At 49.6% G+C, this 27918-nt stretch overlaps 1 protein-coding gene across 6 annotated transcripts; it reads right to left on the reverse strand.

The window, feature by feature from the left end:
* Nucleotides 1–27248, reverse strand: CABP1 (calcium binding protein 1). 6 transcript variants are annotated; one of them, XM_030024174.2, is made up of 8 exons: nt 26423–26537; nt 13754–14002; nt 8835–9011; nt 5149–5179; nt 4323–4466; nt 2938–3047; nt 2381–2528; nt 1–623 (listed from the first exon to the last, which is right to left on the reverse strand). In XM_030024174.2, exons 2-8 carry the CDS (start codon nt 13796–13798, stop codon nt 598–600), a joined length of 681 nt encoding a protein of 226 aa, XP_029880034.1. In that variant the 5' UTR covers nt 13799–14002; nt 26423–26537; the 3' UTR covers nt 1–597. The 6 variants fall into 6 exon arrangements, with proteins under 6 accessions (XP_029880034.1, XP_029880035.1, XP_029880032.1 ...); XM_030024175.1 differs by lacking the exon at nt 26423–26537 and adding an exon at nt 23029–23197; XM_030024172.1 differs by lacking the exon at nt 13754–14002 and having other exon boundaries at nt 26423–27240.
* Nucleotides 27249–27918: the final 670 nt, after the last annotated feature.

Genomic DNA, 27918 nt, shown 5'->3' on the forward strand with positions numbered 1-27918 from the left:
TCATTTCAGCGTGCATATTTATCGCTTTCCCCCCGCAAGACATGTATTTGAATTTACTCTTGGTAAACATAACCACAGGAGATGCGAATATGTGCTGGGGAAGCATAAATAACTCCACACAGATAGACACACACACACAGACAGCAAACACAGACACGGTTCACCAAGGGAAACCAAGAAGTGCAGAGCACGCCCTGAGGCTGCCACCAGTCCCAATGGCTTTGTTCTCATCCACCAAGCCAAGAGGATTTCTCCTGCTCTTGCTTTGCAGCAGCTGGTGGGAGAATAAAGCTGGGGAGGAGGAGTCTAAAGTTGCAAATATTCCATGAAAGCATCATGGTAAGTCCTGGCTCTGCAGTTTCCTGCAATCATCTCCGAGGAATGGTTCCAGTTGTAGGAAGTTGCAAGTCTTTCACAGTGTGAAAGGGTGGAGGGGCATGGGGACCACCATGAGGGAGGAGCAGCAGGTCATCTTGCAATGTCCCAATTGCAGCCAGCCGATAAACCTTCATGTGGGAACATCCGGGCTAGATGTTCCATCTAGGTCCTCTTCTGCCCTCTCTAAGGTGCTGATTCTTCTTTAGCTGAGAATAGTCTTCAACGGGACATCATGCGAACAAACTCTGCAACCAACGAGAAAAGACAGCCCTGAAGCAGAAGGCATCCATGGTCCCCAACCCAGCTCTCATTCCCTGGAGATAGTGTGCAGCCAGGGTGAAACCGAGCGTCCACACACTGCCAGGAGGTCTGTGCTGCTCCATGACAGGCCCTGGAGAGCTCACACAAAATGGGCTTTAATCCTTGCACTAGATACGGTGATATGATCCCACTAGCAGGTCATTTCATTGCCTCGGACTCCTTCCCAGCCAGTGTACAGTCTTGTTTGCACAAGCAACTCCTTGTGAGCCACTACAGCAAGTGCTGTCACCTTCACTGTAACTTCAGGGAACCTTGATTTATAGTCTTGGGAACACAGTATGATTTCTTAGTAAGCTTGCCACTTCACAGAGACACCAGTGTGGGAAAGCACTAGTGTTTTGGTAGGTACCAGCATTTTTGTAGAGAAAAGTTTACTTGGATGGACTTCTTGTTTTTAAAGATACAGGTTAACTGTAAGGATACCCTGGATCTATTTCTTCACCACCCTGCAGCTTGTGAAGTCAATTACAATTGTTCAAATTGAGTGTAAATACCATCAAATATAAATGTGTGTTCATTCTGCACTTGAACTGCTGAGGAACTAATGACTCTGCAAAGAGGAGGGCAGTGGAAATTACCCCTTTGACTTCTCCTTTTCCATTGATGGAGCTGTCCTTTGACAACTAAAGCAGTAACTCACAGAGAAAATGATACTGGGATAGCATTTCATGTATTTTAGCTGTCTAACGTAATTTAGCTGTGGGAAACAAGGAAAGCTACTGTCATGTAATCAGCCAGTGCATTAGAACAACTGCAGCTACCAGATACTTTCTAAGGAGACACTTCTAGTTTTTTAGCATTTTCAAAGCCCTCAGAAGCTTCCGTAATCCTGAGGACTGAGACTCCTTGCCATGTAGGAGACCTAGGAATGCCTCTGAGCCAAAAAAATTACATCAATTTTATTTTAATTCTGTAGTTCCTGTGCTTCACTAGGAAAACAAGAAGCCTGCCATGCTCTCACACCTTCCAGCTCTTATATCTGCTTAGCTGTCTGATATCAACTGCTTCCCTTGCCAGAAAACCTGAGCTCTATTAATATGCTCCTGCCATGGCTAATGGCTAGGATAGTAGCCTAACCACTCTTATTTTTCGAAGTCCTTCTGGCATGAAAAGTGGGTGAAGAAATGAATTATCTCTAGGATTTAACATGACACCTCTAGATCAGATATCTGCAGTTCTACTGAACACATCTGGCACATGACCATCTTCTGGCATAAAGGCACGGAAACAAATTCTCTATAAACCCAGATAACAAGGTGAGCCAGAGGAAATGGAAGGTGCAACACATTCTCCAAACCAATCCACCCTCGTCACAGCTCTTGCAATAGTTTTAACAGAAAGGAAAATGCCCCATAAAAAGAAGGCTGTGTGCACCAGAATCTGGTTCTCTGTAACAGGGCATATCCATTACCATGCTAGAATTATGGAGACCCAATTGAAACTGAGATGCAGCAAGAGATGATACACAAATGAACGCTTCACCTGAGGAATTCCCTGTGTGGGCCAATGTTCTCCATTTTCCTCAGCTGACTAGGAAAAAAAAAATCTTGTTTGATTTTTTCTCCATACTTCAGATACCTGGGCCCTAAGCATGCAAATCTTCTCTTCCACTTCTGCCTCTGAGCTGAAACTCTGAACTCACATGAGAGCGGATGGACAGGGAGCGTTCATCCCTTCTCACCTTCAAAATCAACACGCCCATCTCCATTCAGATCCACGTCCCGGATGATCTCTTCAATATCCCGATGGCCCACTTGCTGCCCTAGAAGCTTCTTCATGGCTTCTCGCAGCTCACTGGTGCTGATCTCCCCATCACCATTGGTGTCAAACTGTAAGTACATGAAAAATACCAGCAGGGGAAATACAGTTAATGGAAATGGATCTTGCTCTGGGTTGGATTTTGTATTGTCCTGTTCCTGAGTGACCTATTTTTCCTGCATTCCTTCTGTGTCCCTCCTTTTCCTCCTTCAGGTGCCTTTTGGATCCAGTCTGTCTTTTCTCCTCAGAAACCCCTTGTAACTGCTGTGTCTGCACCAGCTTTCCTCTTCCTTGCCTCAAGGGTTCCCTTATCTTAGTGACTTTCTCTGCTCCTCCCTTGTTTCATGCCTGGCTTGGCTCTTTCTCTGTCTTCCACTGTGCTGCTCTCTCCTCCTCCTCTTCTCTTCCCCAGTGGGTCTCCTCTCTTGCCTGTCTCCTGTTGCTCACCTCTCTGGGGGGCACGCGGTAGGGAGCACTCACCTCTCTGAAGGCATCACGGAGCTCTTTTACGCCAATCATGTCTGCCGTTTCTGCTAGCAGCTTTGGTCCCATCAGCTCAACAAAATCTTCAAAATCCACATGGCCACCCACTTGGGACAAGATGAAAGGTCGTGTGTAAGAACTCCATACGTTAGCCAAGCCCAGCACTCACTTTGCACTTCTGTGTGCCCCAGAGATAGCTTGGTTCACCAGGAAGCAAAGCACAGAAGGTGCAGGACAGTGGAAGGAAAAGCAGAGGTAGTTTTAACCTGTCTTTGTATTTTCTGGATTGTGGGCTAGGCGGAATGAGCCCAAGCTACTCCATCCTAGGCTGCCATGGACTGTCACATCCTTATGGCATCACGTACTACGTGTTAGAGGCCTGATCATTCTAGTGCTTATAGCAACCGTCTGCTGCGCCTGTGCCAAAGGGTACAGCAAGGGCACAGCATGATGCTCCTGCATGGCCCGGGCAGTGCCCTGCAGCAGTGGTGGAGTCTTGCTCCATTAGCAGTGGCTAATGTATGTCCAACTGTTTATTCGTCATATATAGTCCTTTTTCTTGTTTGTCCCCTATCTGAAAGCTGGCAGTAACACTCTCAAATTCCTAAGCACTTGTGTGCCAGGCTTATCAGCTGCTTTTGTGTGTGACTGGTTGCGTATGTCACAACTGTTTTCCCTCCCTTGACCAAGTAACTCGTCCTTTTTACATCATCATGTGTCAGAAATAACATGCACTAAATATCCTTTTTCCCACCTGGCTGAGGGTAATACCCTGCACTGCCACAGACAAGAGGCGACAAAGAATAATGGTGAAAGACAAGGGGCACAAACACAGTTACAGGGAATTGGACGCGTTTGTCACATTTTTCCATGACTCCAGCAGATGCCCCCATCTGACACTGCCAGCACAGCTCGCTCGCAGCCCATCCCCTGGCACACAGCAGATCCACAAACAACCACCGCAGAGCGAACAGCCCATCCATCACCCATCTGACCAAAGCATCTCCATCTTCCCAGGCTCTTTCTTCAGCCTGACCCATCTGACAACAGCTTCAATACGACAACACCCACAATCTGTGCACCAATGCCTAACCACCCACGTCAAGGGCAGTTTTATGCCTGACAGCATGAGCATGAAGGACAACCCTTCCACTCACTGTTGCCATACAGCACAGTCCACACAGTCGCTTTGATAAGCGAGACAGACAGACATCAACTTCTAGGGACCACAAACAGGAAAGATGATAGGGAGTGAAAATGAGAATGAAAAGAGGGCGGGGGGAATCCAAAAGAAAAGAGCCAGCAGGAGACTGAGAGAGACCAAGGCAATGATGCAGGGCACAGCAGCAACAAGGAGGTATGGCTAGGTGGATATTACTCACGGTTCATGTTGATCTGCTGGGAGAGCTCTATTAGCTCCATCTCAGTAGGCATGTAGCCCATGGTTCGCATGCAGTTCCCCAGGTCCCTGCAGTTAATAAACCCATCCTTGTCTTTATCAAACTCTTTAAAGGCTTCTCTTAATTCTGTGGGAGTGGATCCAAAAAGAACAATATTGTCAGTGACAGCTTGAAATACCTTTTCCAAGAAACCTCCCCAGAACCACCAGCACTTTATGAGGCCAGACTCCCTAAGATACTCCGTATTTTCCCACATCTCCCTGCAAAGAGGCAATGACTGGAGCAATGTTAAGCTCTTCCATCAGCAGCACTGCTGACCCATTCCTTACAGGAAAGCTTGCTTGGACTACAAGCATTACAAACGGATCAGTGCTAAACTGCTCTCCCTAAAGAGACTGCAACTACTAAGTTTTCCCAACTTTTACCCCTGCACTATATTACATAACCCTCACTGTAGGGATTAGTAGGTAAAATAGCTTCCCTGGAGCCATACTATTGCATCAAGCTCTACAACACTTTCTGTGGGAGCTGGGGTGAACAGCAGTTCCCTGACAGCCAATATTTCATTACTTTACTTATCCTCCCACCCTGGAAGAAGCTGGAATAGATGCAAATTCCTTCACAGTCAGCACTCTTGCAGTTTTACATATTATTTCTTCTGCTGGGGTTTCCAGGAATTGCTCCACTAATCATCTCCCTTGATTTGCCCCAGATTATTTTACCCCATGGGGGCCAACCTGGAAGGGCCAGCCAGTAGATTTTCACTGGGCAGGGAGAAAGGTGACACAGAAGGAGCGACAAATTTTACCTTCAATTTCTTCCGGACGCAGTTCTCTATCCTGCAAAAACAGAACATAATATGTTAAAGCTGTTTGCTTGCCACAAACAGTTTCAGAATAGCACTTGTTGGTGCAAGCAGTTCTGGGACAAGCCAGAAAGTGAGAGAAGAAACAAGAAGGTGATGACATGTTTAATACCATCCACCTAGCAAGGCTTCCCAGCTCTCCCCACCAACGGGAGGGGTGTTAGCCTGCACACTTTTCTGTGGAAGCCCCTCTCCCTCTCATCTGCTGGACAGGGGGATGAAAGGTGCTCCCCCAAAATAGAAGAGACCTGGGCCAGCACAGCAATATGTGCGGCCTCCCCACCTGATGGTCCTATGAGCACCTTCATGAAGCTCCTACATCATTCCCCACCACCAAGTCCTGGAGAAGAGACTGTCCCTGCAGCAGTTACGATCATCTCTAGAGCTCTGATTGTATCTCCTATCGCAGCTCCGCTGACACAGCCAGATCAAAACAGCTGGAAGCAGTCCCTGTAACAAGCAGGTCTATACCATCGTCTGCTTGGATCACTGCTTGATCCCTGTCCTTCTGGCAGGACAGCGACAGCCACGAGCTCTCTTACAGCCAACGTCCCAGTGCCATCTCCTACAGTCAGTCCCCACAAAAAGGTAGGAACTTCCCTGTTCCCCCCAGCCTCAACTCCATATACAAGCATTTTGAAACCAGGCATGAAGGCAGACACACAACATATACATCACCAAGGTCATCTACAAACAAAACAGGACAAGGATTCACCATGTTCAGGAAACACTGCAACTTCAAACATCCAATTTGAATTTCTTGGAAGAAGGGGGAGGATACAAAAGAGTATAGGAAAATTCCAACACTGCACCAGGAAGAAGAGATGAGCATGGAAATGCACTGCTTTCTGGTTTAAATGCCCTTTCTAATTCCTCTCATGGCTCCCAGGCAAATCCAAAACATCTGAGAATTTGGAAACACAGTAATGCGATCTCTTTTGTCGTCTCACTCTCGGCTTTTCCCCTCAACCGTGGGGAGTTTCTCCTTGCCTTCCAGGTGTCCTCCAGCCTCACCACATGTCCCTGGAGACGGTGCCCTTGATCAGTTTGAGAAGGATGATCCTTTGCTATTTAACCACAGGCTCCTCTGGAAACTCTAATGGCAGCTGCTCAGAGTGCATAGCAAACTAGGACACACACTGGTTTACGTCTGTGCAAAAGTGGGCTGTGCCAGAGAAATGACCAGCTTGCCACTCATAACCTTCCCAGAGGCATCTCTGTGCTGGATGGAACTGTCAGAGTGCACTGGCTCTGCCGTTTCATCCTTCACAGACCTGGTATTTTCAAACATGTCATCCCATTTGTTCTGCTTTCATCAACACCAAATAATAAACCAATTCAAACTCCTTAGGCCGGCTGCAGGAGGCATTACTGCCCCCCTGCCTTAGATAAAACGGCAGATGAAAGCCACCCGTGATCAGTACCAACACCTTGCGCACCTCATTCCGGAGTTCGCAAACATTAATCCCTGGAGATACCGCTGTGTGCCGACAGCCGGCTCAGCGTGGCAGCAGATGCAGGGGTATGATTACCACCGCCACGGTGCAAAGGGTGCCGTGACTCACCCGCGGTAACTGCTGTCTTGTGAGACTGGCTGGGGTAGGACCCCGGCCTTCCTCCAGCGCGCTCGTCACGAGAGCATCCTCCTCCTCGCGCACTGAAGACCGCGTTGCAACCGCCACGACTGGCACGTGTCAGAAACGGGGGCTTCAGCACCGGCTCTAATTTTGCACACCGAGGCATTTGCGTTTGCAGGGCTCTGAGCATAGCTTTGCACATGCGGATTCTACCATCAGAGAGCCACAGACTGCAAATGCAAAAGGTGGGGGAGGGTTTACGTCCCTCCAAAAACCTGACTCAAGCAATAACTAACATCATGAAGAGGTTTTCTGTTTTAAATTTGAAAGAAGATCCCCTAAAATGATAAAGGAGGAAAATTGCTTGGGAAAAAATGGTCTGAATCACTCTAAAGCTTTTGGAGAACATATGGAAAGAGGAATAAAACTGTTCAGAGTTTAGATCCTAGATATGAACAGAGGTGACCCTCAGAGAGTCCATTATTCATAATGTTCTTACCCTCATTTATTTCTGTTCTATGCACAATAAATCCTGTTGGTCTAGAGAGTCAGTAAAAGTAAAGCTGTTTATCAGATGCACTTATTCTACATCAGGGTAGTTAGAGACATCACTAATCCTATTTTGGATACTTCTTAGGGTACTGTGAGTTTCCACGGCCTAAGCAGGATGGATACTCGTCCAGCTGTGAGCCTTCCACTAGGGAGCTGGACCTATCTCCTACGACAGGTAGCTCTGTGCATGCCAGGAAGCGTGCTTGGGTGAGAATATTACAGTTTGTGTTTTAGTGAACTGGCACAAGGATCACTTAGTGGCTGAAGGTTAAGAAGAACAAAAGCCCTTTGATCAATAATGACAAATAATGAACCTTTTTGGCATTGTTGGTTGAAGAAGAGGTTTCAGAATTAAAGCTCTAGGTGTCTCCTACAGCTGTAGATAACCATATCAACACACGAGTAAGACAGAGATTTCTCACAGAGGCAAGAAAGCTCTGACTCTCAGGTAACTGGGGTGAGCTTTGTTTCAACAGAATAATATGGAACGCACTGGGTGAATATCTGACAATGCGCATATTCACTCACATATGTCCATAAAAATTGTGTTAATCATATGTTTGTGTATGTCTTTAAATTAATGTTATTGTAGGAAGCGAATGTTTATGTGCAAAAATATGTTTTACTTCTTGTAAAGATACAATATTGGGGTGCATATTTATGTATATTTAACATGTCCAGGTATCTACATGTTAATTTACATACAAACACATATTTTTGTTTGTATATAAATGCATAAATTAGATGCATATGAGCACGTAGTAACAAACAGGTGCGCCTGAGTGGATAGATGTCATTTTGTTATTTATCTCTGCATGTGTGTGGGTAATAGCATTTGGTAGTCTGGCACTATTTGCAAATATGAGGACAGACTGATGTTTTTTGGTTTATTTGGCTAGGACTGCTGCAGTGTCAGGCTGGGTATGATAGTGTATAAAAGATTGCGTTTGGGTATCTGTGAGGAGGCAGATACATGCTTATTTCTGCTGGTACTAGTGTGCTCACTGTGAGCTGATAGGAACAGTATCAAATATGGGCATCTCTGTGGGACAGCTTGCTCCCAGTGCGGATGCCCTGATTTGCATTTAAGTGGCTATTTAGGCCTTAAATGCTAATCTGAGCCTCTGGGAATGAGATGTAGATGTCTTGCTGGAATAACAGCTTTGAAGACGGGACTCCTCCTAAGTCCATATGATTATGTAAGTCCTGAAGTCCTAAGTCCTTCTCCTGAGTCCATATGATTATGCCTACTTGAGTGTAGACTTGGATCTATCTTCCGTAGCTGCATTTTTAGAATCCTCCTTTCTTGGTGTTTAGGCACGGGGATATCTCTGCACACCCTTCAGGTTAGACATTTGCCTGTGATTGTATTTGCACTTGGAGCTGGAGCCGGGATGCACCACACAGGTGGAGCACGCGGGCAGCTCCGCATCCCCGGCTCACGTCCACGTGGCTTTGCACTTTGCGCATGTCTCGCCCGGCTGGGTGTAACTTACGTACAGGCTGCCTGTTTTCTGCGAAGCCCTTCCTCAGGAAGATGCATGCTGGCCCCAGCAGGTTGTGCATGACGGCGCAGTTCTGGGCCAGCACCATGAGCGGACCCTGGTACTCGCAAGCCGACGGCCCCTCTTCGCTCGTCTGGACAGCCTTATAGCACGTCTTCTCCTCATGGCGGATCTTCCCAGCCAACCAGCAGCAAGCAAACAACACAACAGAGGATGTTACCTCCCCGTCTCGCCCAGCCATTCCTCTGAAGTTTTACTGAACCGCCTCGCAGAGACATTATTGCTAAATTTCCTTCATCTGGTCCACACTGCGGTCCCCCCCACCGGTATATTAGGATTTGTACAGAAGCAGTAAGTCCAGGAGTTCACTTTCAAAAGCTGATAGAAGTACAACCAACCAGGAGAATTTCACTTTGAAACGACATCAAACTCTCAGCCCTGCTCACATCTACCCAGACACAGCCCAAAGGGCCGTGCTCCTACTAGTGGCCCCGGAGTTAATCCCTTGAATGAGCTGCAAAAGACAAGCACACCCCAACCTAACAGTACGTGTGCCAGCCCGTGCCCAGGGCAAAGCTGCTGGCAGGGCCACGTCATCCAGGGCATCCCCAGGAGACCAGGCAGAGCCTGCACAAAGGCACTGCACTAGGCTCCACGTTCCATTTCAGCAACACAGCATCACACGCTTTATAATATTATTAGAAGGCCGTTTACAGCATCAGGTGGCTCTGCCAACTGCAGGCTCACACTCCCCATGCCACTTCTAATTAGTTACATCCTCAGGGTCTGAGGTAGTTACTGCACTGGCCTCTTCTAATCACTGACAGTCCCAAAGTGGAGATCAGGCATGGGGACAACATTTTTGTCTGTTTGCATTTGCACATTTTCCTAAGTGCACACGTCCTGCTAAGCTAGGGCTCCAGAACAGAATCCAGCACTGGATTTTATAAGGAGGCACTGCTTTCCTTTTATAGAAATGCATTTCCCTGGCTCTGCAAGAAAACTCTTATCCTGATATTCCCATGCAGCTATAAAAAGCCAGCACAACCCACAGGACCCTTGGTTTTATAGAATAAACATTAATCATGCATCAGATTCCTCTTCAGGAATGATTCTACTTTTACAGCCGGTGTTCCCAGGAGTGATCAGAGAAGCTCTGTCAATTGTCATTGTCTCTATTAACCCTTTCCTTAAAGCCTGATGTGCTTTTTTCAGCCTAAAAGACCAGATACACACACACGGCCCATTCACACTTGTCCGAGTCTATTGTACCTACTTGCTGTGTCTGCCATGTGCTATTATATTGCACACATGGTTTGTAGTTTGCCTTTTTGTACACAGTCTTACACCAATCTGCTCAAGTATAATGTCATGTGAATATCAAGCATCAAAACAAAAACAACCCAAAAAGCAAGCCATGGAGAAAGAACATAATGAAGCAGAAAAGCATTTTTGTTGCAGTCATGGATGAGGAAGGAATTTGTCTCTGATTAAATCTGACACATAGGACATTTGCCCTTAAAAACCTGAAAGATATTTGTCCTTAAAAACCTGAAAGATGAGCATCCATCCACAAATGGTATATTACTAGCTCAGCTAAATGTCAAGGCATCTGTGTTGAACTGCACAGCTTCGTGATATCAGTGCTATGTATTTTCAAAATTATCAGCTTTATTTCCTGGCACATTTTCCACTTTAATATACCAAATAATATGAATCACTTAAAATAGCCCACATTGGTTCTGTGTTTAATTCCAGTGGAGCCAAGTGAAAGATCGAAGGCCCCACAGCCCCTAATCCTTGTTTGCTGACCCTTCCAGTCAATAGAGTTTATTACCAAACCACAGAGCAGTACCACAGAACGGTCATCCCATTATTTTTCTGTCCGGATAGAGATTGCCAGTCTGATGAAACAGTTGCCAAGAGCCACCGAGGACCCTGACCGGACAACCCGCCGCAGTGCCAGGACAAAGCGCACGGCTTACCGATACCCTGACAGGGGCTCTCTGCCCCGCTCTGCTGCTGCAGGCAGGGTTTATGGCATTCGACATTCCCTCTGCCAGCAGCCCCGCAGGTTTCTCTGCAACTATCCCCACAAGTTCCCTCCACCACGTTCCTCCTACCTCCCAGCAGAGCTGGGAAGGGAGCTGTGATATGAGTACGGGGCAAAGCAACATCAGCCGCCCGTTACAGGGGAAACGGCAGCATACATGACAAGGAAAATGCAAGGACAGGACTGGGGAGCTCTGGCTTTTCCTGTCCCTTCCCCAGGCAAAGGACCACTACGCTTTCTGGCTGAGTCCGGCCCTTGGCTCTGTCAGACCGGCAGATTGTGGAGAGAGAAGAGACCAGGCTGATTTAGAGACAGCCGTAGCGATGGTGAAGGGTGGCAAAGCGAGGGACCTGGATGCCAAAGCTCTTCCTTTCTGCACAGCAGAAGCGCAACAGGATTCACTTCATTTTCCTGCCTGCGTGTCAGAGGGACTTGGCAGAACGGCAAGCCCAGAGGGGCCTCTTCATCCCAACTGTAGTGCCTCTCAGAGGGAAAGGCGGCCAGGCTGGCCACTGGGATCACCGGGGGGACACTGTGACAGTGGGAAGTGAAGCTGCCAACAACAGACGTTGCGGAGAAAAAGCCCGAGCGCTGCCTCCTGAACAGGCAAGGTACCCCCATGTCAGCCAGTCCCAGACCAAGCCAGACGGTGGCTGGGAGTGACTCCCAAATTTCAGGTTGAAATAATGTATTCAAGAGATCAGTGTCACCCAAGAGCAGCTTTCACACAGCTTTTCTAGAGTCCCTCCTCTTTACCATTTCAGCAAAATGAGTTTGCCCAAGGTAAATCTGAGAAAAAAGACTGGGATCATAAAACAGCCAAGTGAAGTTGTGCGATGTTAAGACTGACCTGCAAAGTCTCCACTATAATCATGTGTGTCGTGATCAAAAGAACGGCAGAGCCCCAGGACCTGTCAGGATGAGTGCCTGAGGCCTTAATTCATGGCTAGCTGGAGCAACGTCTGAGAAATTCTCTAATTCAGCTTTCTCTCTTTAGTCCTGCCATCCCAGGCCTTCTAACTAGGCACAAAGTGCATTATTCGAAGCAGCTTTTAGGAATGAAAGCATAAACTACCTAAAAGACTGACGACACAGAGCTTATAAGTTCTTGAATCCATTTTGATTCAAGCAGCCTAGCCACACGTCAGACTTTAATTGCAATCGCCTTGATCATGTTGAGCACAGCTGCAGCCAACTCCTTTTATTGCAAGTTGGAGGCGACCTACAAGCAACCAAGTTGGTTTTTCATATGTGCAACATTTTGGTGAACCTCAAGCACTTCTGCCTCTCCCTGGAGGTCACCCTGACCTAGGGACTGGTCTCAGCACTGCCTAACTGCTTGGTGATGAATTCCCTCCTCGTGTATCCCAGCTCCCCCACAGCAGCACTGTGCCATTACTGGCTTTGTTTACAGCAGCCGGGATAAGAAGCAAACTGTGCTTCTATGCAGAAGAAGCAAATCTCCTGCGAGAAGAAACTCCCTGCTAGGTAGGTCCTCTCCGCAACAGCTCCCTCCCAGAAGAGCCTTCCCTGGTGGCAAGGTGTCCTGGGTGGAGCACCCTGATGGCAGTGGCATTTCACTGTCAGCAAGGTCTCCACAGAGGTAGCTCCTCACTGCAATAATTCGGATGCTTAGAATAACTTTTTCATTTACAAGGAGTGAATTGCACAGCTTTTTGCTGAGTTATCAGATTTGCAGCGATGCTAAGTGAGAACCGTGCAGCTGACAGGTACACAGTGCTGCAAGACCTTCCTCAGTCAAACAAGAAATATTTCTGGGGCACATCATTCCTATTTCAATCTAGTCCCTAACAGCAGAATTGTTCCTGAATCTAATTCGTCCTGGGATCACTGTAACACCTCAGCACAGAGCAGACCGCGGGTTGAAGCCTAACAGATACATATGGCAGCTTGCAGATGACGTCCAGCTGGGCCCAAGCATGTAGACACATGGGCCATGCTGACGTGCGACATGATGCACGAACACGCAGCTGGGGCCCAGTGTATCCACTCACAGACAGAGGCATGGACAAACAGATTACAGAGAAAAACGTGCTTTTGTACCCAAACACATACCAACAAAACTAGATGTGTGCATACGCAAGGATGGAAATACATGAAAACACACACATCTACATACAGACTTCTGTGAGGACATCCACTAGCAGGTATACACACACAGAGCACCATACAAGCAGGGATACGTGTGTGACGCACACAAATTCCCCCCCTATACACTCACAACAAACATTGCATGCCTGCTCACGCACCTCAGGATGTGTACGTAGAGACATAAAGAGCTAAAGACACACACATGCTTCAGATGGACTCATTAGGTGTGCATATTCTTACACACCAACAGGAATATGTACAGACGCATGCCCATTCACATGTCCATGAATATATGTCCCTACAGAAATGACCCACATGACTGGACTCATGCAGATACCTCTCAACTGAAGCACATGCACACACACACACACAAATCTCACACATATACACATACATTAAGATGCCTGTACAGAAGATGTGTACCAGCATACTGTGCACATTGACAAGCACAAGTTTGCACGTACCCAGAGGACAGCTATACACACGCACACAGAGCAGGACACAAGCCTACTCATGTGCATGCATATGCACACATTTATTTACACACACGTTACGGCTCTCAGCATCCCGGGCTCTAACAGCTGCACTTGCATGAGCAGCTCTTACAAAAAAAGTCTGGTGAAGAGAGCTGAACCCTTCATACACACCTCTGTGTTTCTCCCACCTCCCATTCCCATCTGCCCACGACGTCACCCATCCCAAGAAGCAGGGCTGGAAACGCACAATGCACTTTGATTCAGGGAACATACCTTTTTTGAGAGGTTTCTCAGTGGAGACTTCACACAGTTGCCCATAATATGTTGAGTCTGCCTTTCCGGTGGACTTGGTTATAAAGGAACTGAAGCAATTGATCCCATTAAAGGTATTCCTTGGGAGCAAAGCAAGAAAGGCAGTGCCAGGCAAATCCAAACAGCTACTGGCTGCTGGGGCTTCCCTCTTCAGGGAGCTTTTTCTCTCTCTGCCTCTCTCTCTCCGTGTTTTTACTTTATGTTCACTTTCTTGAAGAGATGAAGCAGGAAGGAGAGGGAGGGGAGAGAAACAGACAGAAAGAGAGGGAGAGAGAGAGAGTGAGAAGGGGAGAGAGAGGGAGGCGGATGTATAATCTACATCAGATTAATGTTCAAATCCCTCCCACCCCCCTCAATCTGCAGGCAAGATTGTTTCACTCATGAGAGAGGGCTGATTCAGGGAGAATTAAAACAGAGAGGCACTGCAAGAAGTGATTTCAGTGATGAGTTCAGTGAATCCAGCTAGTTTGGGTCCACACAGCCTCTGAACATCGCATCCCTACCCACCCCCCTTCTAAGTCCTCTCGGCTTTTCAATCACCGGAGAGCTAGGCTGGCCAGAAGGCAATCCACTTAGGGGCTTGGAGCAGAGTCCAGAGCTCGTTTCGGAGCAGAAATGGACCATTTATCTGGGTGGGACCTGTTTCAGCTTATAAATACCATCAGACATAAAAGTCCCTCATTCTTTTCCTGCCACGGTGGAAGCAAGCCTGGAGGCAGCAGTCCAGGGACCCTACAACACTCTCAGCCCCAGGATAGTAATTTTTAACCACAAGGGAGAGACCTTGAGCCAGTCTTGCGGTAAAGTTTTTCCAGCTTTCTGCAAGTAGAAATCAACTGGCGGTTTACCTGCACTAGTCTGCCAAAGGTGGGCTCACACCTGAATCTAAATCTGAACAGCCCCAGGCTAGATAATGTGAAGCAAAGAATTCGGATGTCAGATCCATCCATTCCCTTTCCAAGCACCCAAGTCCTGGAATAGATAAGAGGCTCCTAAACCTAGAGCCAGCTCTGAGCTCTGGACTTTAGGTGTGGTGTGGTAACAGAATAAACTCTGAAGGAAAAGGGATGAGTCCCCAATACATTTTCCTCTGATCTCAGGCTGAGCATAAGAGCATTCAGTCTGAAAAAAGATTTCAATTGCATAAAAAACTCACCATCACACCCAGGCAACAAGATCTGAACACGATAGTGAATGTACCCTTAGCTGTGAAGCTACCACAGCTGCAGCTCCATAGTGATAAGAAGCCACGGCATGAAAAGCTACCTCCTTCAAGAACTGTGAAGACCAAAATGACACTGATCCTACACCCTGCCTGCGCAGCAGGCTGGTTGGACACTCAGGCGTTCAGCTGAAAGATTTTACAACTTTCTTTGCATGTGTAGTTCCAAACAAAAGGCTCTACAAGACCTAACCCATGGGCTCAGTGCTTGCACAACACGTTTTTTTGTGCAGGAGCCAAAGACTCACTCTCCTGGCACCTCTAGGGCTGTAGGACAGAGAAGGATGAACTACTAATGTCACAACAAAGCAGGGATTTCTCTGCTTCCACCCTGGTGGTGCTGTGGCAAATTAAGCATGATTGCACAGTGAATCAACAGTTGCTTTAGCGCTTAGAGGCTTCTTCCACCTGAGGAAATGAGTTTAGGAGTCCAACCATGACAGGAGTCAACAGCTTCTCCAGTTCCAGTCGCAGCCAGAAGTGCACAGTCACGGGGGGTGGTGTTTCTTGCTCTTCCTTATACTAACCACTTCCCAAGAGTGAAGGCAGTGGAACAGCCTCCTCTCAGATGCCCTCAATGCCTTCTTCACTGCATGGCCTGGGAAAGAGCTGCACAAAGGTCCACAGGCCCTCCAAAGCAAGAAGTTGCAGTAGTAGATACTGAAAGACACCCCTTGTACCCAGGGCGGACTGAGGAAGGGACAGAGGGGATGGGGAAACTCTGGTCTGGAAGACCTCCACAGCAGAGTCCACCCATCATGAGCTGGGAAGCGAAACTGTTCCTGAGATGGGCCTGTCTCCTGCTGTCACAGTCTGAAGACCCTTGGCACTGGGGAAATATACAGTCGCTCCTTGGGGGCTGTGCCAGCCCTGGGCCTCGCAGCAGGGGACTTTGCAGGAGGATGCCAATACTCCCAGCCCCTCTCAAGGCTGCCACCTTCAGCTGTATTTCTCTTTCCCCTCTTAAAGCAGCTAACGGGAGGCTCATCTACCCTCAGCCAAAGTGCCGGTCATTAATAACATCCTCTGCCAGCTGGAGCCATTCCCCAGGCTCCGTGTTTACTGACGAAGTGCTTGTCTCCCTTGAGCAGAAGCTGCCACACAGCGAGCTGAGGCGCCTGGGCTCCTTCCCGAGACAAACGACTTCAATTCCAAAGCAGAGAGGAGAGAGAATCGCCTCCTTGCTGCTAATGAATCTCCCCCTGACAGGCAACGTGGAGGCCAGGAACGCCTTGCAATTGAGAAGTGCCCATCTCCCACATCCTCCCAGAGACGGGGAGTGTCTCCTGCCAGGAGAATTCATCACAGCCCCCAGACTGCCACGGGACAGCTTTGGAAGGCAGCCGTTGAGCATGTCTTACAGACCTCTAAAAGCCTCTCAACAAAAGTTGAGGTGGTCACCCTCTAAATATTAGCTTGTACCGGAGCATTCAGAGCCAGCCACCATGGCAGGCTGCCGTGTTCGCCTGCTCTCCTGCTTTTCTTTCCTGCAGTTGCAGGCAGTTGTAGGAAACGTGCAGGGCAGAGTGAGAAGGCTGAGACTTGCTGCCAGGCTTGGCAGGGAGTTCGCAATCCAGGAAGGGAAGAGGCGATGGGAGCCCACTTGCACCAGGTTTGCAACACAGTCACAGTCCTTCAACTCTGCAAGAACTCTGGCAGAGCTGCAAGGGGCCTAAGAGACACGATCATAAACAATTTTCTTATCTCCTTGTTCACACTAAATCTCTTAAGAGCAATTGGGCAGCACATCACAATCTAGCAGACAGACCCTGCTGACCTCTGAGGAGGAAAATCACTCTCTACATTGGGATCTTGTTCCCATCACCACTACGGGCAGCTTAGAGATAGGCAGGAAAGTGGAGTTGGCAGAAAGGTCATTAGAAGATTAGGTTAGAAGGAACATATTTTCTCCCTTCCTCCAACTGAGGCTGCTGTAAGAGAACAGGGTGCTCAGAATAAGTGTGTCAAAAACATTTGTGTGTAGGTGCTGATCTGTGGGTATGCCTATATCTGGGGTAGTCAGTATGCGTGTGGGAGGGCTGCACATGCATGTATACTGGTTTTCCCACACTGTTCTTTGTGGCAATCACACTGTTCTTTTAAGGTCTGGGGCTCTGTTGTAAACTTTCTAAAAATTGGTAGGAACTTTGTGAAATGTGAGTCTTGCCTATGTGCCCGCATCCCTTCCCCTCCCCTGAGGTCCAGGGTGGAGAGCAGAGACCTTGGTGGATGTGGTTTGGCACAGAGCGAGGTCTCGGCTCACAGGAAAGAAGCGTTTGGCACGTTGACTGACCTGAGCACAGAGCAGGGAGGAGGCTGGGCGACTTGGCATTGAACAGGGAGTGATTTAGGTGGTTTAATATGTCTGGATTCTTTAAAAAGCAGCAGTGCTGTGCTTCGGGCTGGCACCTTTGGCAGAAATTCTCATTTCATAGGAAAATGTTGGATCCCACCATAGCTAATCACTTGGTAGCTGCCAGAAACTTTATCCAGTGGCATCAAATATGCAACAGCCACAACAGAAAGAACAAAAGTCAATCCAAAACTTGGGATTGCTTATCAGACTGTAGCTTTGCTTGGCAAAAATTTCCAGTGGAAGTATGGATCTGTACAGGGAGACTGTTCAGATGCCAGGCCCATTTCAGTGCCCGGTCTTTCACTTGCTAGAGCATTGTATCAGATGGTTGTTCTCAACACAACACAAACACTGCAACAGGCAAAGTCAGGAGGTACCGGCGTTAATGTCTGAGGGGAGTATATAGTAAAGCAGGGAAAACTCATTCCTAGCATCTTTTCACTGAAGTCCATAGCTTTACCTAAGAGCCCATTGCATGCTTCGAAGATTTAGTATTTTAAAATATGCCACCTTATTTAATTTATCCTAATAGGTCAAGAATTTTTGGTCTATTTTTTTCTATCACAGAGCGGAGAGGGCACATATCGATTAGTAGCTTTCAAATCTACTCCCAACCACCCTTTAGCTGGTGGCTATAGATATGTATTTTACAAGAAACAACCCAGTCTTGTTTGCTGGATGACCTCAGACGAGCCTAAGCTTTTGGAATTGTTAACATCCTCCCGTTGCCAGTGCTGTCGAGGGCCTCATTTCAAAGCTCCCGACTGCTGGAACATGCACTGGCACTCTGAACTTCTGCAACTGGCTTCCCTCTCTTCTTCTGTGTCAGGCTCTCAAGTGCTTTTGCTGCACATCGAGTTGCATCTTCTAACCTCGAATGAACCTTGGATGGTTCCATATTCCAGTCAGACAAGTACAGGTCCATCTCAAGGGGAGGCACCCGCAGGTATTGGTGGATGGAGTCCAAATCCTCATCTAGGGGGAGGAATATTTCTGCAGAGAGTTTGGGAACTTTCTTTGCTGTCAGCTGTTCCAGGAAGAAAGTGTTGCTGACTCATGCTGTGCATAATATTCTCCTCCATTAGAGCAATTGGATCATATTCAATCACAAACAGCAGAAAGGTTATTAAAAAGACCAAGGATATTTTCCATCCCTCTCAAGGTAACAAAGCCTGGACCGTCAGCTTCTGTTTAGAACAGCTTTGTCTGTAATTAGCTAGCTTTATTCTGCATTAGATGAAAAGAGATGGGAACGTGCCATCTCCCGACACCTTCCATGCCGATCTGGTCCACGTATTTTGCACTAGTCCAACTTCCAAGTCCCAGCACAGGAGACGTGTTGGCCAGAGCACAATGTTTTGTGGATATTTTCTGCTTTCAAGATCATCAATGGGCTACAAAAAGACAAGTACAAACTTGACAGCTCAGAAGCTGCTGTGACAATTTGCCATGTATATGCAGTACAAAGATTGTTTAAAACAAACCTTACATGGTCCCTTCTCTTTGCTCAGGAATATGAGAACTGTAAATCACTCTGTCCGTATTGCACTACTGCAAAAGCAGCTAATTCTCTCTGCCCCAGCTCCCTCACCTCTTTCCAAATAAAAGGGACAGGGGGTCAGTATTTGGCTGGCACACTGCGGCGCTACAGAAAGCGTGGCTGATTGTTAGATGAGCAAGGCCTGGGAACCAATCCTAACCAAAACCCTGCAGCACTACATGAGATAGACCACCACAAAACCGAGGTCTGCCTCACTTCTATTTTGAGTAAGGATCTGACAGCACCTTTAGAAGGATCAAACTGCATATCCCAGTACGAGATCTCTGGCTATATCTCAACACAGCTGCTCACAAGCTACCTAAACCCTTTTTGCATTATTTCAGCACAACTCAGGGGGGTTGCTGGCAGGTTTCTACTTCCTGCCTTCAACCCTTGTGACATGATGCCTCACAAAGTTACACGGTTGCCTGTTTCCTTCCAAGAGCAGAGAATGTATTTCATCTGTGTGGGATGAAGCAATGCTGTATATTCTTTCCAAAGATGGATGCGAGGTGCAAAGTACTCTAGGGGAGGAATGGGCGGATATTAGAATATTGCTAATTACTTCATTCATAGATAGTATTGAGTTCATGGTCTTATACTGGTGCAGAAAGCTACTCAAAAACTAAATATGACCATACAAGCTATGACAGCTGTTTGTCTTTATTTCTAAGCAGGGCATTTGATTGAAATTGGAGGATTACTCAAGTTCATGGGCACTGCTGTGCTCTCTAAGGTCACAGGAATGTCAGAGGATTATTGAAAGGGAGCCCAAAGTTAGCTAGGCATCTTTTACTGGATGCACACCATATAGCTGCTTGTTATTGGAAATCAATACCACTCATGGACTCATCAGGGAAAAACAGTTACTGAAGCTGTGATGCTACAAAGAACCACAGCTAATTCAGCTGACAAACCTGCAGCCCAGCCACTACATCTAAAGCTAAACTCTTCCCTGACACTTTGTTCAGGCCCAATATTGCATGAAACAAAAATCAAGGCGGTAGAGGTTGATGGAATGCACAGTGGACTAATTTAAATGATGATTAATTTATTATTGAAAGATTTTCTTCTCTCAAAAGATAAGCTGAATCTAACCAGAAGGTTTGTGTATTTCAGTGCATTAGATCATGCTGTTGTATATTTCATGAACGGAATATTTAATGAATGTTCTTTTAGCTTGGTTTTATTTTGATGTCTTTCTATATCCTTTTAAAACAGATTTGTTTAAAAAGTAAATCACTGACAAAGATTAACGTTTGCTGGCAGACCCACTGCAGGCAGGAAGCTTATCCATTGCCCCTCAGTGATTCCGTACGTCTGGCTCACATCCCTCAAACTCTTTACAAGCAATAAACGTGATAAATTTTTCTCCAAGCCGAGCAAGGGGGGAACTGAGTGGATGTGCCCAAGCGGAACAATGTTTTTCCGTGTCTGTGTCCGTTACATATAGAAAACACGAGACGTACCTCGGAAGGTATGGTGGGTGTCAGCAGGCAGGGATGTACGCACACGCCAGTCGTTTTAAGCACAGGAACGCATATGCACGTACAGAGGTGGTTGCATAGCCACGCAGAAGATTTAGCAGAGGCCGCACGCGTGCAGGCTGCGTGTGTACAGACAAGACAGGTATGCGAAGGCTCTTAATGTCAGGCTACATGCACGGACGCGGGCTGTGGCAACGCATGCAGGGATGGAAGCACGGAGACCGCAGGAACCCCACGCGGGGACCCGGCCCCCTGCGAATACGCACCGGCCGATCCGCGGGTCACCTGGACCGGCTCCCGCCTGCATCACGGGGACCAGGGGGCTCTCCCCGGGTCCCACACACTCACCGGGCGCCCGGGGACCGGGCAGAGGCCCAAGCCCCGGGGGTGCAGGGGCAGGCTCCCGCTGTGTGCCCAGGCGGACCCGCCGCGGCCCGGGGAAACGGCCCCGGGGCAGGAGCCGGCCGGGCCGCGCCGGGCCGGGCCGGGCCGGGGCCGCGGGAGCAGCCGGCGGAGCCGCTGCCGCCGCGGGGAGCCCCGGCGGGCACGGCCGGGGCAGCACCCGGCCAGGCACGGCAGCAGGTCGGGGCGGACCGCCGGCTGCAGGAGTGTCCCCTGCGGCCCCGGGGACGCTCTTCTCTCTTCTCCGCGCCCTTCGAGGACCCTTTTGGGGCCGGAACAAGCCTTCCGAGGTGCCGTCAAAAGAGGGGGGAAAGTCAGGGGAGGGTACGGTGTTTCTTCTGGGGTTTTTTGCCTCCTAACCTGCGCGGCCACGCTCCGTACCAGCGAGCTAAGTCTGTGCAATGGGGTCAGCATCACTGCAGAGGTTGGTCATTTTGAGCCGGAAGAAGTCTGTTCACCCCAAATTACTGTGCCGATTTAACGCTGTAAATGAGTAGTTGTTAGAGACTGTCCTCAGTTTGCCACGAGCCCTGACACGCTGCTGCTTCACCTGCCTTACAGCACGGTACAACACAGCACACGAGCACCTGCAAACCCAGACCTTTCACCTTCACCTTTGCCATCCCACAGTGCGACACCTGACAGTTTCCATCGCTGGCATCACCGCTCCAGCGCAGCCCAACGCGCTGCAGCCTCCCTCACTAATACGCGGGGGCAACTGAAAACTTCCATTACTGAGCCATTAACCACTCTGCCTCGGCTGATCTGGCCCGAGCTCCCTGGCTTTCCGCTGGCGGAGCTCCAAGCGTGGTCCTGATGCAGCAACCGCTCTTGGGCAAAACTCCCGTTAGAATCAGCTGAAGCCAAAGCCATTGAGGGAACAAGGTCAACCTGCAGATGAGACCAGAAGGATGAGAGGCTGGACATGGCACTTTTTCCCTACCTGCTCCTGGCTAGTTTAGAGGGGAATGTTCTTGGCTTCCCACCCAGGCAGCCAGAGGATACATCCTGCCCCAAAATGGGGCCACTTCTGTCATACCTGTTTGCTCTAAGGTCCATTAAGACCTGTTAAGAAGAACTAAAGCCCATGAGTAAAGGAAGATGGAGCAGGACAAGAGAAGGAAAATTATACAGCAAATGCAGAAAGATTCTTTCCCTATTTTAATGGTAATGCGGACACTGACATAAAAGCAGGAATGGGAGACAGTGCAGATAGGAGAGGCTTTTAACTCCCTGTACAAATAGAAATACAAAAGCCCCTTTGGCCACAGTGCTAACAGCAGAAGCCTGTAAATACTTAATGAGTCCCTACAGCATTGTTTGACCCCTCTGATCCCCATGCTACCAGAGGCAATTGACAGAAAACTGTTGGGGAATCACTTCACTGAAAAATTTAACAGTCAGGCAGGGTGTGAAAGCTAAACGGCTCTGAAAACGGTCAGGTCTCACATGGCAGGATCGCTTGCAAATTAATATTGCATAGCAAAGGCACGGAAAAAGCTCTTCTTAAAGGTGCCAGCTAGGCCAACACTGTGGCAGAGGAGGAATGAAGCGACAAGAACCAGTGGGTTTCTGTGCCGCAGTACCCATACAGCGCTGTGCCGTGAGCCCGATGCCAAGCTGCCGCTGTACCGCAGGTGCTGCTGCCGCATCACCGCTGCCCCAGGAATCCTGCTGCCATAAAACTGTTGCATCGCAGTCCCTGCTGCCACCGCACTGCTGTCCCAGTCTCTGTGCTGCTGTTGCTACTGTTGTCACATTAATAAACTGTGTCCTGCTGCCAGGCTGCCATCTCACCCCCATCCCGGCTGCTGAGGGATCACTCCTCCTCTGCTGTTATGGACGTGCGGCTGCTCGATACCGCGCTGTTGCTAAACTGTGTCCTGTAGCCACACTATAGGCACTACAGGACCGTCATGCTGTTCTGCTCTGCAGGAGTGATAGCATGCTCCTTTTTGCTCCACGACACTCCTTTACCACTTGGCCACTCCAACCCTATCCTGCTACCAGGCCAAAATTATATGAAACATCCTCCCCACACTCCCTTTTCTCGCCACTTTCCCACTTTGCTGCATTATCACACATGCATCCCCTGCCAACTACACCCGTGAGTCACTGCACTGCTCTCACACTGCACTGAGCTACTGGGCACTGAGCTACCGCTGCAGGGCCACTTTAAAACACTGCTGTCCGGCTATCACATGCATCATATAACCAGCCCGTACTCACACTGCACTTCTGTCACCAGGTAAGTCTGTGGCGTTGCCCTCATGCTAACTCGCAGCCGTGCGTCCAAAACTGCGGCATGGTGGTAACACCTCACTCGCTGCCTTCTGGTACAACGGTATGGTGCTGTCAGATCAGCGCAGCCCTTTGCTAATATCACACCAGAAGTAATCACTGCTGTATAGAATAGCTCCCGTCTGGAATATTGTATTACTACATCATTGGACCGCTAAACTCTTCTGTCAGGCTACAACACTACACAATTATCACACCCGTGCACTGCCAAACTCCTACCACATGGCACCAGTATCACATCTCTGTTCTGCCACAGGATTGCGTTACCACACCACCGCATTGTCAGTGCTGTGCTCTCCAGGCACTCAGTGCTGTGCGGCACTGCATGCTAACCCGGTATAAACTCCACAGCAAAGTGCTTTTCCGCAGCTGCCTCGCCGATCTAGTGTGCAAACATGTCATTAGACCAAGATGACATCCTGGCTTATACTAATACATCATTACACTACCCTACATTTGTTAATTCATGTACCACTCAATTACAAAAAGGTAAAGTGCCCCAAAAGAGTATTATTGCTTTATTATATTAGAACATCACTGCACCAATATAGCATAAGCCTAATTAATAAAATATCACTGCATCCTGTATCCTGGTAGTATCTTAGCATTCTCCTGGAGTACACACCCACAGTGCACTATATTGCTGTGCTGGTTATATAAACACGGCACTTCTGCCTTCACTCCGTCTTTTTTTCTGCACAGCTACAAATCTGTCTCCCTCAGACACAACCCTGTAGTCCTGGGCTGCTCCTTTTTGCTGTTACTGCAATAATGACATCCTCCATGAAGTCATCCCTGCAATCTTTTCTGCGTATCCGATTGTACCACTGGAGTGTCTGCATCTGCGACCACATCACTGCACCACCGTGGAACAACAGGGCGATGATGATGTTCCACATCTGTAGAGCTGGGACAAGATATACTGGTGCTGCTGGACCACAGTGCTCTGCTGCTGCAGATATGTATCACTGTGCTCCTCTCCTTCTATGTACTGCAAATTTACTGTTTTAACTGTTTCACAGTAGGCTGTGTGGGCTGGAGAGAAGTTCTTGTGTTAAATAAATTGTCTGCTGAGCTGTTGCTCTCTTCTAATTACAATGTGGAGCAGACTGGTGTTACAGCACCTGCAGCCTTATACTGCAATCCTGGACACTTCTGCGCCTATGACCCCGCCTCAGCCCAGGCTGCAACTTGGGCTCCTGCAGGTTTAAGACCTTGCCCGCCTCAAAACATCACTCACGTTTTTACATAACGCTTAGCATTTGTTTCTTCACTCACAGAAACAAAATTTCCATCATTCCGTTCCATGACAGAGTTTATCGTTGGGCCTTTATTCGTCCCAGGTTTTTGATATCACTACAAAAAATCTTCACATATCTCTTCCTGCAACCAGCTCTTTGTGTATCCTACATTATAGCTCCCCTTCTTATATCCACAAATCCCCTGTACAGCCCCACTACAGCCCACTCCTGAAAGCCAGTCCTAAAATCTCCACTAGATGGTCGTTCTCTCATAGTTACTTCAAACAAAGCAAGGGAGAGATGTCTACAGAGAGAAATGAGAATAAATAATATTATGCTCTAAAATAAAGATGTTGGTGTTTGTTTATGAGCACCGGTGCAATGTACCCAGTGAAAAGGTGAAAACTAGAATTGTATCTGTCTCTCTTCTGTAAGGGGCGTTGTTCAACACTGCAATTAAATTTTGCTAAGTTTATGGCTTTTGGAAGCGTCTTACGACACTGGAATGCAAGCAGCAGAGCAGGTAAAATAAAGATGCCGTTCAGGTACGGATTGAGTTCAAAACCAGAGAGGTTTCTGCGAGTGGGAGCCCTGGCACGGATTTGTTTGTATTTCTGACACTTTGGGGACATACAGCTCCAGAGGCTTAAAATATGTTCTCACATACATCTTCACTTTCCTCACAACTACAGGTACAGCACAAGTCAGAGCTGAGCCCACAGATTTCAAAGCCTGGTGCTAGAATATCGCTTTTTGTAACCAGGTTGAGCACCAAGCCGCTCACCAGGCCCTTTCTTATTGCTACTACAAAATTTTCATCATCTAGACTTCTGGTACACCATTGGCACAGGGAGGGTAATACTCGTTCTGAGTTAAACACAGCCGTAACATTCGTAAATAGCAGACTGTCAGTGAGGAAGCAAAATTGTTGAGGAGAGCAGACGTGCTTTGATTTTGCTCTGGAGAAGTCAAGATGAACAGAAGTAGACAACACTTTCTGACACCAGATTAAACAGATACGGGTGTATCACCTCCTTCCGCCCAATTACAAAAATTCTTCTCGTTCTCTCCATAAACTTAATTTGAATGGGCACCCTGCGAAGCCTCCCAAACCCACTTTAAAAAAAAAAAAAAAAAGACCCAATGACAACAAACCCCACAAATCATAATTCTGGTTTAATTGATCACTTCCAGGGCTGGAACTTAGCCGGCTGCCCAGGCTACTGGCTTATACCTATAATTGTGCTTCTGGGAGATTGCAGTTACATTAATCTTCCTGGAGATTACATCTCCCAGTAACATCCCTAAATGGCTCTAAAAGAAAATTTCGAGCTAGTCTCCCTCTGCCTTTTCATTTTTAGAGGGTAACCCTGTTGGGTAATTTCACTACCAGAAGCAGCTAAAAGCGACAGCTTTGTACCGAAAGAGCTTGCAAACACCGAAAGCATCTGTTCCATCCTAACATAGTGACTGGGAAGGCTTCGGAATTGGGTCAGGATTTTTTTTTGTCGTCCTCCCCGCTACCTTCTCCTGACAGCTTCTGCCATCAGAAATGATTCATATGCCGATTGTACAGAAATGTACCATAAGGAGATGTAAACAAATACAGCAAAGCAAGGCGGGGAGCCAGAGAGATGGAAATCTAATAAGTAAATACATTTTTTAAATCCGCTCCTCCGACTCTCACCCTCAGCAGGCAGAGCCACAACTTCCCCCGGCGACAGGGAAAGCACCGGCACTTCCCCCGCCGGCACCACCGAGAGCGCCCTCCGCGGCGCCCGGCGGGGCGGCCGGGGGCTGCGGGCGGCTCCGACCCGCGCCCCCCTCCCCGCCGCGGAGCCCTCCTCGGTGCCGGTGCCGGTCCCCGTGCCGGTCCCGCAGCGCCCCGGCGGTGCCGCAGCGCCGGGAGAAGTTCGGCAGGGGCGGCCAGGAAGCAGTGCATTTACAGCTGCGGGCTGAGCCCGGAGGCGCGGGGGGCTCCGGGACGAGGAGCCGAAGGTCCGTGAGCGGGCAGGAGGAGGAGGAGGGGGCGCGGGGGGGCAGGCAGGGAGGGAGGGGGCGAGAGGCGCTTTGCCCCTTACCTGGCCAAAGACCGAGCTGAGCATGGGGTGCAGCTGGTGGAAGAGGGGGTCCGCTTCCACCGACCGATCGCTGCCGCTGGACTTGGTGGAGTACTTGCTGCTGGATTTGGACAGAGGTGAAGCGCCTTCCGAGAGCTTTAGGGACTCTCTGCTGGACCTCTGCCTGTGACTGAAGAAAAAGTCCTCCTCTGCCTCCTCCCCATCCCTGTCTGAGAGCTGATGCTGGTCCTGGGGGTGACCGTGGCTGGCGTGCGGCGGGAGGTGGTGGTGCTGGTGCCTGGATGTCCGCACCGGTTCCTTGCCGCTGCCTCTCCTTGGACCTCCTTCCGCCGGCTCCGGCTGGCTCTCCCCCCGTCCATGTGACAGCTTCCCCGCGCCCCTCGCTCCGTCCTCCCGGGCGCCCGGGTGGCAGAGCGGCCTGCGGGCACTGGGCTCCCCGGGGAGCGGCTCCTGGCTCTGCTCCCTCCCCGCCTGCCCGCCTTGTCCTCTGCCGTCCCGGGCGCGGCTGCCGCGGGGCTGGGGCTGGCCGCCCGCCGCCCTCCGGCTCCCCGCCGCCTTCAGCAGCGAAGTGCGGGACTCGCTCTTCGCCATGGAGGAGCCGCTCATCGCGGGGCCGCTAGAGCCGCATCCCCGGCCGGGCGGAGCGCTGCCGCTGCGGGCAGGGCTGCGGCGCGCCGCTCACGGCATGTCCTGCGGAGACCCGCTTAAATCCCGCACCGCGGCCCATGTGACAGCGCAGACAAAGGCCGCGGCAAGGGGCGCTCCGGCGGGGGGCTGGCGGGCACCGTCGTCGTTCCCCCCCCTCCCCGCACCGCCGCCTCCTCCTCCTCCTCTCCAGGTGAGCCGGGGCCTCCCCCCCGCCGGGGGCCGGCTCAGGCCGGGGCGCGCCGGCAGGCGAAGCGGCGCCGCCGCCGAGGGGGTGCGGGCGGCGGCGGGCGGCGCTCCCGCAGCGCGGCGGGCAGGGCCCGGCGGCCCCGGGCCCGGCGGGGAGGGGGACCGTAAGGCCGCAGCGCACACCCCCCCCCGGCGCGGCGGGAGCATCGCCCCCGGCGGCGCGGACGGGGGCGGCGGGGGAGGCCTGGCCCCCGAGGCTCCCGCTTCTCCCCGGGAAGGAGCTTAGCGCCTCCGAGGGCAGGGCCGGGAAGGCGAGCACCTCTGCCCCGCGGGGTGACCCACCTGCCCCCACGCGTGCCCTTCGGAAGGCGCCTCCGCTCCGGTACGGGGAGCCGAGCACGCTGTGGGGGCCGGGGCCCACCTGAGCGCTCCGCTGACCGAAACGGGACCACGGTGGATACCGGCTCTATAGGTCAGCACCTATAGGTCCCGTCGCTGTAACTGAGAGGATTCAAAGTCTTGATCCAAATTCCAGATTTCCCAAAGTTCGCGAGGGGGAGGCTGGGTGCTCAGCCACTGCCTGTCTGACATAGCCCACGGGGGAAGTTTTGATCTGGCTTTGCAAAATGGACATAGAGGCTTTGTCAGCGCACATCACAGAA

The sequence above is a fragment of the Aquila chrysaetos genome, chromosome 9 (genome assembly GCF_900496995.4).
Source record: "Aquila chrysaetos chrysaetos chromosome 9, bAquChr1.4, whole genome shotgun sequence".
Lineage (NCBI taxonomy): Eukaryota > Metazoa > Chordata > Aves > Accipitriformes > Accipitridae > Aquila > Aquila chrysaetos.